The sequence below is a fragment of the Sorex araneus genome, chromosome X (assembly GCF_027595985.1).
Source record: "Sorex araneus isolate mSorAra2 chromosome X, mSorAra2.pri, whole genome shotgun sequence".
Taxonomy (NCBI): domain Eukaryota; kingdom Metazoa; phylum Chordata; class Mammalia; order Eulipotyphla; family Soricidae; genus Sorex; species Sorex araneus.
In genome coordinates, this window is record NC_073313.1 from 157,452,082 (window position 1) to 157,467,255 (window position 15,174).

General features: G+C 46.7%; 1 protein-coding gene across 1 annotated transcript; it reads right to left on the minus strand.

Moving 5' to 3' along the window:
- Positions 1–13,771: 13,771 nt before the first annotated feature.
- On the minus strand, positions 13,772–14,710 carry LOC129399690 (olfactory receptor 6B2). Its single transcript, XM_055120745.1, has one exon. It carries the CDS (start codon positions 14,708–14,710, stop codon positions 13,772–13,774), a length of 939 nt encoding a protein of 312 aa, XP_054976720.1.
- Positions 14,711–15,174: the final 464 nt, after the last annotated feature.

The following is a 15,174-nucleotide window of genomic DNA, read 5'->3' on the forward strand; positions in this document are numbered from 1 at the left end:
TTTGATTTGCTTGAGCGAACGCCAGTAACATCTCCATTCATCTCTGTCACATGCTAATGTAGCCCAATGGTATCTGCTCGCTCCAGAACACAAAGAGCCTCAAACCGTTCATTCAGGGTCTTGACGAAGAAGTCTACTATCTCGTAGGTGGGCAGCCACACGGTCTTTTGATGTCCTGTGGAATCCAGTCGGTAACAGCTCTAGTGCAGCAGTCATCTCTTAAATCGCATTACGTGTTCAGCCCATCTGATTTTTGATGCCTTGGCAAATGAGACAGCATCCCTGATTCTTGATCTTCAATGGAGGTCAGAACTCCAGATTCCTTCTCTCACTTGAGTGAAGCATGATACTCCTAGCATAGCTCTTTCGATTCCTCTTTGGGGAGCCCTAATAGCATTCTCACCCTGTTTGCGTAGGGCCCAGGTCTCTGAGGCATATGTTAGTGCAGGAAGAATCGTGGAGTCGAAAAGATGTGCCCGGAGCCAGAGGTTCTTCGTCCTAATACCAACTTCTTCAATGCTCTTGAAGGTGTTCCATGGGGCTCTCTTCCTCCTGTGCAGTTCTGGCGTCAAGTCATTCCTCATGTTGAGTTCTCGACCCAGGTACATATAGCTGCTGCATTCGGAGATGCTCGTTCCATTGAGAGCAAATGGAGCTTCAGGGACTAGTTTGTTTTTCATGAGCATCGTCTTGTTGAAGTTCAGCTGCAATCCGACCTTTCCACACTCGAGGTCGAAGTCGGCCAACATTTGTGCCTCTTGGCTAATGTTTGGCATTATGAGAACGATGTCATCAGCGAAGTGGAGGTGGTGTAATTGCCGACCGTCTATCTTCACTCCCACTCCTTCCCATTCCAGTTGTCGCATGATGTTCTCGAGGGTGGCACTGAAGAGTTTCGGTGAAAAGGCATCACCCTGCCGGACCCCTCTCTTTACATCAATGATGACTTCCTTGTAGAATAGTGAGATCCTGGTGGTGAATCTGTAATACAGCTCGCGGAGGATCTTGATGTACTGAGTTTGAACACCGTGTTTGGCTAGGGCTTCAATGACCACTTCAGTCTCAACAGAGAGCGGCACCTTGAACTCTCGCAAAACTTCAATGAGCTTGGTCACTGTGTGGATATGGTTGATTGTCCTCAATCCTTTTCGGGACCCGGCTTGCTTGCATGGTTGTCCTTCATCTAGTGCTCTGCCTATTCTATTCAGGATGACTCGAGTGAACAACTTGTAGACGACAGACAACAGGCAGATTGGGCTATCGTTGTCAATGTCGTGGAAGTCTCCCTTCTTGTACAACTGAATTGTCCTGCTGGTTTTCCATTGGGATGGAACCTTGCATTCAGACAGGTAGCTTGTGAAGAGCCAAGCCAATGTATTGATGAGTACTGGCAAATTCTTCAGGTGTTCAGGTCTGATCTTGTCTGGACCAGGTGCTGTATATGTCTTTACTGATGAAATGGCGTGTCAGATTTCGAAAGGGAGGACATTGGAAACAACATATCCATCCTGCGGAATTTGGTATGTGGGCAGGTGGACATGGCTGTCAAAAATATACGAGTAGAAGTCATGAATAATCCTCTCCATTGCCCTTCTGGAAGATGTGCTAGATCCATCAGGACGTCGGAGGGCAGTCATCTTGGTCTTGTAGTTGGCAAAGGACAGGCGAGCGTTGTGAATACTTTTCCCAGCTTCGGCAAAAATTTATGAAAAAGGAATCCATACTGCAGTTTTTTCATTTGCTATCCCTTATTCACTGAGAAGCTTCAGTTCTTTTGTAGGACACCAAAAATGGTTTCTGTTTGCTGAAATAAAAGCAAAACGTCATCCCCACCTTTCCACATGGCCTGGCATCCAACTCCCAGAAACTGGGTCCCTGTAAAGGACTTTTCTTTATTTCTTTATTTATCTCTCCCTTTATTTCTTCCGCACCGGGCCTTTATCTTCGAGTTCCACGTTGGGCGCCATATGTTGCAGTAATGTTTGATAAGACAGTCTGAGGCATTAAGATATGCACGCAAAAGAAATATTTTTTGGAGGATCACAAAACTGTCTCTGGTATTGTGCTGTGCCGAGAGCAGCCTGTTTAGCCCCCTTTTATTAACTAGCCTGATGTTCTAACCAACGATATTTAGCCACATAGGCAGAATATGCAAATTTAGTCAACAGAAACAGTATCAAAGTCAGTTACATAACCGGAAGCATAGTCAGTTAATCTAACAGTAGCAGAAAAAAAATTTTAATATTAATATTAACATTTAATATTATGCCTTGGCAATTGGGATTTAATTGGCTTTGAATATTATTAATTCCCGGGCATCTGCTTTCTTGACTGTAGCCTTGGTTGCCCTCAGTTCCTAGCCCTCTAAAAGGCAGGGTCCCAACGTGGGACAAAGAAGGACCCAGGGCAAGCGGTAAGTTGTGTGCTACCCTGGCATCGAGATGGGCCTGGCCAAGGTGCCTAATGCTTAACTATATGTTAAGAGCTTGGTCATAGGGTGTCATGTCATGATCCAAAAGCAACGACAAGACTAGGGCCCTGCTAGGGCTAGGAAAGACTAATCTGGCCTGAGCGCTGTAGTCTGAGATCGAGGTGACTCCCGGAGAGCAATTCTAAAAGTTTAACGCATCTCTTGCTATGCCCATACAAAATGATTAATATTGTGAATGCTTATATGTTTGTCAGACAAGGAGAGGAGAAACACAACCATTGGGATTTCATCCTTGGATGGGTCCTGCTGAAAGCGTATCTGTCCTAGAGAATAGGTGTTCTGCTAGTGTTATTGAACTTTTTGTGCCTAGCATTTTATTTTATGGTTAAAATCTGTTCTAAACAAAAAGGGGGGGAGATGTTGGAATATTTCCCCTTTTCCAGCTGCCTTCTGGAGTTTTGTCACAGAAACCTTTTGTCACAGAAACCTAGCTGATCTTTGACCCGCGGATCTAAGGTGCTAGCCAGGCTTGATTTGACATTGTAGATTCCAGGCTCTGGCCCAGCCTAGTCTTTGGGATGTAAATTTCAGGTGCTGTCTAGTTTATAATTGACATGTAGATTTCTTGCTGCAGCCCAGCCTGGTCTTTGGGATGTAAATCCGAGTGCTTTCAGCCCAGAGAAGGCTTCGTTTTGGTTTTGTATCTTCTTTGGGGGGGGGGGGTGTCCTGCAGATACAAGAGAATTATGTTGCCTCAACGTTTCTTCCTGTAAGATCTTTTGGTGCCTTTGGTGACGTCAATGTATTGTGCCCTTTGGAAGGGCCATGATCAATAAAAGGGGTTCGGAGAGAAGGTGAGGGTGTGGAAAGTGTATAGAGGCGGGAAAGTGTATAGAGGGCTGAAAGGTGTAGAGAGGACGGAGAGTGTATAGAGGGAAGACTGGAATAAACTGCAAGTGAGACCAACCATCATGGCTCCGTTCCTTCCTTCGCCTGCCACGTCTTCGCCATCAACCTCCCCGGGGTGGGGGAAGTGGCCAGAGGCTACCGAACTCAGGTGGCGGGAGAGATGGCTGCTGCCCTAGGCCCTGTGCCTGGCTCAGTGCGGTGAGGCGTCCCTTCCCTTCCCTCGCCCGCGCCTTTTCTTTTTATTTTTATACAAACATCCAAGCCTAGCTAGGCCTGAGATTATGTACACTAACAGTTGTCAATGACGGCGTATTTCCACGTTGCTGCAATAGTGCCAAAGAGCTCCCAGTTGGTGGTCATTCTGGGAGTTCTTTTCTTTTCTTTTCTTTTAAATTTTTTAAAAATTAATTAATTAATTTTTTTATTTTATCACCATGTGGAAAGTTACAAAGTTCTCAGGTTTATGTCTCAGTTATAGCGTATCCAAACACCATCCCTTCACCGGTGCCCATATTCCACCACCAAAATCCCCAGTATACCCCCCGTCCCCGCCCCCCACCCCAACTGTATAACTGATGAATTTCACTTCATTTTTTCTTTACCTTGATTACGTTCCATATTTCAACACAAAACTCACTATTGTTGTGGGAGTTATACCCCCAAACAAGATAGCCCTACTAAGGAAGCATTTGATAATTAGTTTTCCATTAAAAGATTGTATGTTTTCAGGTTTTAGAAAAGGTCGCGTGGCTGCTAATGCGGCCGCGTGGTTCGACTGTGTCCCAGTCCCGAATCCGGGAGCCGTGTTAATTGCTGCCCAGTGTCACCTGGGCTCCATCTGGAGAAGGTGTGCTGGCTGTACCTCCTCTGTCTGGATCCCCGGTGTTGATGGCCCCGATTCGGGTCCGGAGCATTGTCCGGGCCACGATGCTCACCAGAACGCCTGGCCGCTTCTCTGTTGAATGTGGCAAGATGGCACCGAGGGTTGGTCGAGGGCCTGACTTCCGGCGGCGGGGACCACTTGGAGGCTGGACTGGCGCCGCCCCACTCCAGTGCCCCCGCGTGGCTCGGATGTGTCCCAGTCCCGAATCCGGGAGCCGTGTTAGTTGCTGCTCAGTGTCGCCTGGGCTCCATCTGGAGAAGGTGTGCTGGCTGCCCCTCCTCCGTACGGCTCCCCGGTGTTGCTGGCCCCAATTCGGGTCCGGAGCATTTTCCGGGCCGAGTTGCTCACCAGAATGCCTGGCTGCTTCTCTGTTGAATGTGGCAAGATGGCGCCGAGGGTAGGTGGAGGGCGTGACTTCCGGCGGCCGGGACCACTTGGAGGCTGGGCTGGCGCCGCCCCACTCCAGTGCCCCCCCGTGGCTCGGATGTGATGGGAGTTCTTTTCTGAAACTTAAACTTTGCAGACCTTTCTCCCCGATCTGTGAAGTAGAATTTTACACGAAGGAGACGGTGGTCCGATCCTGTTTGGAATTTTGGGACAACAGAAACATCGGTCAGGCAAAACCTTCGATTGAATATGAGGTGGTCAATTTCATCATGGAACTGTCCACCGAGAGACTCCCATGTCCAACGTTTAGATTCAGTCTTTTGGAATTGTGAGTTACCATGGATGGTCTTGGTTGACATGATGAACTCAGACAGTCTCTCACCCTGTTCCATTCTAGGCCATGCGTCCCAATGTGGAGTTCTTCGGGCGACCTTCTTGGTCCTATCTTGACATTAAAATCGCCAACAATGATCTTGTAGAAGGTGTGGTCTTCTTTATAGAACTTCTCCAGCTCCACGTAGAACTTCTCAATTTCTTCTTCATCGTAGTTGAATGTTGGTGCATAGACGATGAAGATAGAAACTGCCGGCAGTGAGTCAAATCTATTCAAGTGTAAGCATCTGATTTGGGTTGTTAGGCATTCGAATGAATCAATGCTCATGGCCAAGTTTGTGTTGACAAGGACACCAACGCCACCAATGCCTCTGTTGTCGAGTGTTCCAAGGAACTGTTCTTCTCCAGTGTCGAAAATGGTGTGATGTGGGGCTGGAGTGATAGCATAGCAGGTAGGGCGTTTGCCTTGCACGCAGCCAACCTGGGTTCAAATCCCAGTGTCCCATATGGTTCCCTGAGCACCGCCAGGAGTAATTCCTGAGTGCAGAGCCAGGAGTAACCCCTGTGCATCGCCAGGTGTGACCCAAAAACCAAAAAATAAAAAAATAAAAAAAAATAGGGGGGGGGGCTGGAGAGATAGCACAGCGGGTAGGGTGTTTGCCTTGCACGCAGCCAACCTGGGTTCAAATCCCAGCATCCCATATGGTCCCCTGAGCATGGCCAGGGGTAATTCCTGAGTGCAGAGCCAGGAGTAACCCCTGTGCATCGCCAGGTGTGACCAAAAAAGAAAAAGAAAAAAGAAAATGGTGTGATGCGATTGATGCCTTCTCATTTTGGTCAGACCAGTGATATCGTGCTTGATCTTCTGCGCTTGCACCATCAGGTCCTCGATAGATGCTTTTGATGCGAGCATACGTGCGTTGAACATACTGACAGTCATTTTAGTTCTTCTTCATTTTGGCAGTCTAGTTTGGCCCTGAGATTTTATCAGCCTCTCCTTGCTAATCCTTCTTAACGCTGCCATATTAGGGGTTCTTTCGGTGTCAGGTGAATGAGGCCCATTGTTGTTACTATTTTTGGCATATTGAACATTCGATATTCAATATTCTCTTAGACCCATTGAATGAAAACTATTATAGTTGCAAGCATTATGATATTGCTAGAAATTTAAAACAGTTTAAATGCATTTACTCTCAACCTTTGAAAATTTTTACAGAAATCTTATAGTCTACATGAATAAACAATTACTCATTTTTTATATAGCCAATAATAATTCATGTTTAACCATTTTTCCCTCCCCACCCACATGTTTACCCATCTTTTATGCTTCAATTATCTTTATTGATTTCTGTTGTTATGTTTGCATATCTGGCACCATTTAGATGAACTGACTTTTGAAATATATGTACATGGGTCATTTTCGCACTTATTTGGTACTACTTTAATTTCCCTTATCTGGGGTCAGTGAGGTAGTCCAGTGGGTAGGACGCTTACCAGGTGAGCGGCTGACCCAGGTTCAACCCCATGCTTCACAAGCCCCCAGGAGTGATCCCTGAGCACCACCAGGTGTAGCCCCCAAACAAAAAATTTTTCCTTATCAAAGTTTTGTCGTTTTAGTGCTAAGTATCTTGCATGGTTTTTGCTAGATTTATTTTGTGTTTTATCAAGAGCATTATAAATGGTTTTAATTTCCTTTAACTTTCCTATTGTTGGTTATGGAAAAACAGTTCCCTAGCACATGAATCGTGCCTTAATGTAACTAAGTCACTTAGTAGATTTATTTGCTGGAGCGTAAAAAAAACGCTATTATTTGTGAATGAACAGCAGTTTCATTTGGGGGAGGCACACCCAGTGGTGCCCAGGACTGAATCCTGTCTCCTTGTTCAGGGTCGCTCCTGCCGGGGCTGGGGAGACTGTGGTGTGGGGGCGGAGAGGTGGCTGCGTGTGAGGCGTCTCCCTGTCCCGTCTCAGTCTCGTGCCAGCCTCTATGCCTCTCACTCCTTCCACCGTCTCTCGGTCGCTGAAGTCTCTGGCACCATCTCTGTTCGCCCTCCCGGGAGACAGACGCTGCATTGGAAGCCTGGAGAAATATTCTTTGACTCTAAAATATTTGAAAAGGTTTGAATTTTTGTTGAAGATTTTATTTCTCCATTTATTACACAATCAGCCAGTGTCGTCTTCTCTCTGCTGTCAGAGTGGAGCATGACAAAAAACTAGCGAGTGCTTGTCAGTCTTGAGTGGACGGAGCGGACGCTGCTACGTGCGGCCCTGACGGCCTTCTGAGATTGTGGATTGTTTCTTGCAACTCCCTTGGAACTTCTGGGGCCATGCCACAGAGGCGCCCCTGGAGTCTCATCACGAACACCTTGACAGAGTCAAGGCTTACGAGCTTCAACCACACCTTGGAGCTCCTACAGGCTTGGAATTTTTTTCTTTTGCAGTTTGACAGAAGTTTCTGGAACATGTAGAACTACAATATTCTTTGCAGAAAGATTTTATTTGCAAAATAAATTGCATTTATTTAATCAATATATGACTGTAGAGTTTTTCTATTGTCCCACATTGGTTTGTATTTTACATGTGTGCATGAAGACTGAATTTTTTAATAATTTTCTTATTTTATAAAGTAGCTCATAATATTTCATTATATTTAATATCCAAACACCAATCCCACCACCATGTCAACTTCCCACCACCATATTTTGGATGTTTCCTTCCTGAACTCCAAATCCTGTCCCAAAGCAGAACCGAAATAATATATTTTGTATTGTTTGTTGTGAAAAACGCTGAAAACACTACAAAAACGTATCCTTAGAGGAAAGAGGGTGGAGATTGTTATATTTCACCCAGGGGCTACTAAGCCCTTCTGTAAGAGATCACTTATGTGTTGTTAAAGGTTGAGCCTTGTGTGCTTTTTGTATATATATCTGAAAAAAATGTATATTTCCCTCTAAGGTTGCTGCCTCCTGTCCTGAACATCATCAAACGTGGTGTGGTAGAAGGTTGGGTTTTGAGCCCAGGTGCTGTGACTTTATGTTGGTTGGCGTCACTGTATGAGGCTGGGTGCCACAGCTTCATGCCCGACAGCGGGTAAGACACACCGAGGCTTAGGGGGCAGCCAGGGCCACACCTCAGATGAGAGCCCGCCTTCCCTGCCCCTGCCCTCTGTCCCCACCAGCGACTAGGCGCAATGCTGTGTCTCCAGCCCCTTTGCATTGGTTGTTTCTGTGGCACAGGAGCGCCTGGGCTGGTGTGGAGAGTCCGTGTCCCTCACCGTCACGTCTGTCTCTACGCTCTGCAGCTCAGGCGTCCTCGACAACAGCGGCCCGAGACGGAGGGAAAGAATCCCTTCACGCTTAAAGTCGCTTCCAAGAGAACAACTGCCCATGGTCCCGGCAGCCCCGGAGGCTCCAGCTGGGAAGGTGAAGTCCCGGTCACACCCGATAGCCACTGCGAGGCTGGCCCTGGGATGAAAGGGAGCGACAGGGCCACGGGGAGTCGCTTCTGCCTGCAGGGGGTGTCCTGCCACGCAGAACCCCTGGGAAAGTGGGATTTGTTGACTATCTGTGGAAGGATAAGTGGGTGTCGGCTAAGGGCTCCTGTGACAGTGCTCAGGCTGGCTGGCTCTCTGGTTCTGTTGCCTCTGCCCACAGGCTCTTCACTTGGAGATTCTTTCTCTGCAGCCCACGGTCCCGTCCTCCCGTCCCCTCGGCCACCTGCCCAGGGCCTGGAGTTGCCGAGTCTGGAGGAAGTGCTGAGGTGTCCCATCATCTGTCGTCCTCTCTGCCAGCGACCAGGACCAGCCACGACGCTGGCTAGGGAGGAACACAGCCGCCTCTCACCCACTTGCAGAGTCGAGGGGGATGTTTTCCCAGAAAGGAAGACCTGTGCCCCCAGGTAACAGGCAGACCACTGGGAAGTGCTTCTGTTGCTTCCCTGCTGCTTTCTGGGCCTTAGAAGTGGGGGCCCTGCTGTGGCAGCCCATGTGACATTATACTGACCATGGGGTCACAGCGCATGTGACTGAGCCCCTGGAGTTTGGGGAGAAATTACAGGATGCAATTGTTTGGGTCGCCCAGCCAGGCTGGCCCGAGTTGCTTACTGCCAAGCATTTTTGGAGAAAGGTCCACTGTTCTTGGCCTTCCTGCTTCCTCTCAGACAGGTCGGTGCTGATCTAGTCCCTTCAGCCCGGGGGGTGGACGCTTATTTAAGGAGAAAGATGTTTGCTTCCACCTGCCAGAGCTCCGGAAACCACCAAGGCAGGAGACGACTCCTTTGAGCCCTTGGAAAAGCACAGGACAGCTGAGTGGTCAGTGCTTTCAAAACAATCTGTCTTTTCTCAGAAGCTTATTGATTTTCAAATCAGAACTTTTTTTTTTTTTTTTTTTTGCTTTTTGGGTCACACCCAGCAATGCACCGGGGTCATTCCTGGCTCATGCACTCAGGAATCACCCCTGGCGGTGCTCAGGGGACCATATGGGATGCTGGGATTTGAACCCGGGTCGGCCGGGTGCAAGGCAAACGCCCTACCCGCTGTGCTATCACTCCAGCCCCAGAACTTTCTTTTTAAAAACAAAAGGATCTTCTATTCTGAGCATCTCTGCATTTTCACTTACCGGCTTTCACAGCAGCTTGTTCAAGGTCTTTGCCCAGGTCTGTTTCCTCTGTTTCTTATTCATCTGTCTCGTTTCACCCCCCTTTGGTTAAACTGTGCACCTAAAATGTTATTTTCTACACTTTGTTGGTCAGGGTGGTAGATGGAAGACTGCCCAGAGCGATGCCCCTGGCCTGCGAGCTGCGGGTATTGCCTCACCTGCAGACGGATGCTGGGGTCTGATTAGGAAAAGGATCTTTAACCTCCTGGGTCATCTGGGTGGCCCCAGTGAAACCATGAGAGCCCTTAAAAATAGAAGTGGAGCTAAAACTGAGCAGCGGTGCTGAGGGAATCCTAACTCAGAGTAACATGGACATGCTGGAGTGATAGCCCAGTGGGCAGGCTCTCGCCTTGCACCTGCCACCCTGGCACCCAGATGGTCCCCTGTCCAGGCCAGGAGAGACACCTGAGTGCAGAATCAGGAGTTAGCCTGGGACGCCACCGGCTGTAATCCAAACCCCAAACCATTTCTCGCATATACTTTTGGGCTAGAGAGACAGGACACTGGACGGGCCATGTGCCTTGTACAATGCTGACCTGGGTTGGACTGCTGGCACCCACAGGGTCCCCTGAGCCCCACCAGGAGTGATTCCTGAGTGCATATGCCAGGAGTAACCCTTCTGCATCGCCCGGTGTGACCCAAAAAGAAAAAAAAAAAGAATAAAGTTGGAAGATTCAGGCATCTTTTCAGCATTAAGGGTTACTATATGATTACATTAATCAAGATTTGCCATTGGTCATGACCCTGGTTAAAATCCCTAGCATCACACATGGGCCCTGAGTACCATCAGTGGGCACTTAAGAGCGCCAAGTCAGGAGTGGGCCCTGAGCTGTGCCAACTATGACTCAAAAACCCAAAAAATGAAAAAGAAACAGTGAAAAAGGCTTAACGAATTGGAATGATATATATATCACATATTATATATATATATATTAAAGGGACAAAACAGTATACAGAAATAAACCAATATAAATACTTTCAGTGGTGCAAAGACAAACCAGTGAAGCGGGGGGATGACCTTTTCAACAAACATGTTCTAGCAATTAGACATCCAGGTATGAAAGAAGAAATCTGTCACCTTCCTGGCTTTATATAAAAATTCAAACTGGAGGGGCTGGAGCAATAGCACAGCGGGTAGGGCGTTTGCCTTGCACGCGGCCAACCCGGGTTCGAATCCCAGCATCCCATATGGTCCCCTGAGCACTGCCAGGGGTAATTCCTGAGTGCAGAGCCAGGAGTAACCCCTGTGAATCGCCAGGTGTGACCCAAAAAGCAAAAAAAAAAAAATTCAAACTGGATAATAGGTTGACATCAATAGTAAGACTTTTTAGAAAAAAAATCTCAAGACATGGTGCTGGAGAGATAGCACAGCGGGTAGGGCATTTGCCTTGCACGCGGCCGACCCGGGTTCAAATCCCAGCATCCCATATGGTCCCCTGAGCACGGCCAGGAGTAATTCCTGAGTGCAGAGCCAGGAGTAACCCCTGTGCATCGCCAAGTGTGACCCAAAAAGCAAAAATAAATAAATAAATAAATAAATAAATAAAATCTCAAGACAACCTTCAGGATAAAGCTAGGAGAAGAATCCTGAGATTTGATATCAAAACTATATTATCTAAAGGAAATTTACTTTGGTAAATTACACTTCATCAAAATCCTTTATGATTGGCCTTAAGTGGCTGAAAATGACAACTTCTGAGAGGGAGAAAACACCTGTAATCTCTGCAAATATCTGATAAAAGACGTATATAAAGTATATAAAAATTCAAAACAATAAAAGGAATAAGTCAATTAGGAGATGGGTGAAAGATATGATTGGACATTTTTACTGAAGAGACTCTAAAGGTTGCCAAAGAGCATATGAGAAGTTGTGCATCATCAGCTATCAGAGAAAGAGAAATTAAGACCACACTGGGAAATCACTACACACATTCAGAAAGAAGGAAACTAAAGAATGTTGACGGCATTCACACTGCTCCTGATAATATAAAATGGCACTTCCAGTCTACTAAGGATTTGGCATTTCTTTTAAAAGTAAAAGGGAATTGATGCAATCCATCCATTGTACTATAGAACTTTTCTCAAGAAAAACAAAGATTCACAGATCAATTTGCACATGAACATTCGTGATAGCTTCATTTCCCATAGCTGAACATTGAGCATCCTGCTCTTGTTCTCAGCAGGTGAGCAGTGCTTCATCTGTAGCAAGAACACTGTCAGTAAAACGAAGACTGGATCCATACAGCAACCTGGATGCATCTCAAGAAAATGATGTTGAGTAGGGGGAAAAAGCCAATTTCAATTACAGCATGATTTTGGTTAGATAATATCATTGAAATAAGATACTGTAGAGATAAAAAAGTAAATCAGTGGTATCAATGGTTGCCAGAGGCTGTAAAAGGGCGTATGTGTCTTATAGTGATAGAAACATTCCACATCTTCATTTTGGTGGCTGTCTAAAAAGCCATATTAGTGACAAGTACACAGGGCTGCATGTGTGTAAGAACTCACGTGAGTGCATATGTAATATGAAATTCACACATTCTGTAGATTATAAAAGTGTCTGGTGCTGACGCTGTTCTAGAGTAATGCAGGGCTGAGTCACAGAGGGAGATCAAGTCAGTGTCACAGGCATCCCTGCATGTTTCTGCAACTGCCTGTAGTCTATCCTGGAAGGAACTTTAAAATTGTGTTTTATGTAACAGTAACAAAGGAACAATAAAATTTTAAATTTTAGCCTTAAAAATTTTAAAATACATCATGTGGGAGAAAGGAAAAAAAAAAACCAAGTGCTCAGAAGTATGTGAAAGATCCCAACAATGAAGACAAAGAACAGCTCAGGAAAACTGGAGAAGTTGTAGATAAATAGATGGATTTGCTGGGTTCTCAGATTAAATAAAATAATAAAGATAAGAGTGGTCTCCAAATTAAGCTATGGCATCTAGGCAACTCCACTGAAAATACAGCAAATTTTTCTTTTGATAAAACTAACAAGTTGATTCTGAAATGTACCAACTGTGATGTGGGAAAGAACTAGGAATAACCAAAGACTCGAAGAACAAGATAGCAAGATACATTACAAATTTTTTAGTTATAACAGCATGGTGTTGGCATAGGAGTAGACAAATAGAATAATGACTACAAAACAGATCAGATAGATCTGCATGTGTCTGCATGTGCTCATTTTGGAAAAATGTTTTGTAGTTTTTAAAAAATTTAATTACACGCGTACCTTGGGTTGGGCTGGAGCGATAGCACAGTGGGTAGGGCATTTGCCTTGCACTCGGCCGGGTTCGATTCCTCCACCCCTCTCGGAGAGCCTGGCAAGCTACTGAGACTATCCCCATGGCGTATTAGATATGCCAAAAACAGTAACAAGTCTCACGATGGAGACGTTACTGGTGCCCGTTAAAGCAACGGGATGATAGTACCTAGGTGCATCAACTAAAGGTTTAGCCTGCATATACATATACAAAACCGTGACTATTGCTATAAAGACATAAATCAGAGTTTTTATAGCAGAAAAATTCATAATGCCTATTACAAATGCCTATTACAAATAGGCATTATCTATGTATTAACTACACAGTGAAATGCAGACATGCACTGTATGTATTTATAACATGGAACATTACATACTATATGCATGAACTAAGGCTATTGCATGTGAAACAGCACAAATATTAGCTAAAGTGTCAGTGGATTAAGGAAGCTGAGCATAAAAAACATCACTGGCTGGCTATTCATACACTCCAAACATTATGGATCACCTCTGGGGTTGGAAATCAGGGTTGTGATGATCTCGGCAAGGATAAGGAGTAGGGGCAGTTTGAAGAGCTATTAATCCTTTTTGCAGGGGTGAGTCACACTTGGTGGTGCTCAGGGACCACTCCTGACTGCTCGAGGGACCACATGCAGGAACTGGGGTCGCTGTCTGTAAGGTAAGGTAAGGTAAGCTGTAGTATCTCTCAAGCCCTGCTAATACTTAATCTGGGTGCCTCTTACATGGGTGTAGCCCTTTTGTAAAAACACAATGAGAAAAGACTTATTATTTGCCCATAGTACTGTAGAGGTGATTTATTTTATTTATGAATTTACCTCAAAAGCATAAAGTGCCATATAAGATTGTATTAATCGTCACAGACCCAAGAATATTTTCTCTCTTCCAGATGTTTACTGTGAAGGCTCACCCAGGCCCAGAGCCCTTTTCAATGCATCCTTAAATTCCTTGTTCCGAAGACAGTAGATTAATGGGTTTATTATTGGGGTGAGAACCGTATAAACGGCAGAAATGAGCTTATTGGAACTCCGAGAATCAATGGCCTGGGGCCGGACGTACATAAAGATCATGGCCATATAGAAGATGGTGACCACCGTGAGGTGGGAGGCACAGGTGGAGAAGGCTTTCCAGCGGCCCGAGGCTGAGGGGATGCGCAGGACGGCCAGGGTGATGTGTGCGTAGGACAGAATGGTGGCAATAAGGGGAAAAACCAGGATAATGAAGGCCAGGATGAAGTCCACCAGCTCTGCGGTGGAGAAGTCTGTGCAGGCCAGTTTGAGGATGGGGGAAATGTCACAGAAAAAGTGGTTCAGGACATTGGAGCCACAGAACGTGGCACTGGAGATAAAGTACACTTTGATCATAGAGATGGAGAAGCCACTTGCGAAAGAGAAGAGCACCAACTGTATGCAGAGCCCTGTGGTCATGATGACTTGGTAGCGCAGTGGGTGGCAGATGGCCACGTAGCGGTCATAAGCCATGGAGGCCAGGAGCACGCACTCAGTGCACACCAGGGAGCTGAAGAAGTAGAGCTGAGTCATGCAGCCCACGAAGGAGATGCGCTTGTGCTGCAGGAGGAAACCGTCCAACATCTTGGGGATAATGTCAGACACGTACCAGATCTCCAGGAAAGACATGGCGCCCAGGAAGTAGTACATGGGCCTGTGGAGCGCGGCGCTGCTCCAGACGGTGAGGATGATGGCCAGATTCTCCAGCAGGATAAAGAGGTAGGTGAGCAGGAAGAGGAGGAAGAGCGCGTACTGCAGCCGGGGAGCTGTGGGGAAGCCCAGCAGGATGAATGTGCTGACCCTGGTCACATTCTCTCCCTTCATGCTGCTGGTGGCCGGGCCTGGAAGACACTGGTAAGAGTAAGTGACACTGGGACGGGGGACCCCAGGATGGACTCCTGCTCCGGGCACTGCTGCAGACAGTGGGGACTGATGGCCACTGAGCTGCCCCAGGTCAGGAGTCAGCTGGCACCGAGGCAGGATCTCAGAGCTGGAATGGGGCTCTGGAGTGGCGGTGGGTCAGAATACCGAAGGCAGGATGGTCCAGGTCACAAACCCATCTGCACTGGCTGCTGTTGGCACCGCCTCACTCGCTTGTGGCATGGCTGATTTGGTTTGACCTTGTATCAGGATTGCAGCATTGACTGGACAATGACAGGTCTCCATGGTGATGGGGCCGGGGTCCTGCCACCCTCTTCCACGGAGAGGCAAGTTCTAGGGACGGTGTGAAAGGTGCCCTGCCCTGACCCTCGGTCATGCTTGGACGTACCCAACACATACATCTCCAC

Coding starts and splice junctions, on each gene's coding strand:
- LOC129399690 (XM_055120745.1), bottom strand. CDS start 14,710: ATGAAGGGAGAGAATGTGACCAGGGTCAGCACATTCATCCTGCTGGGC.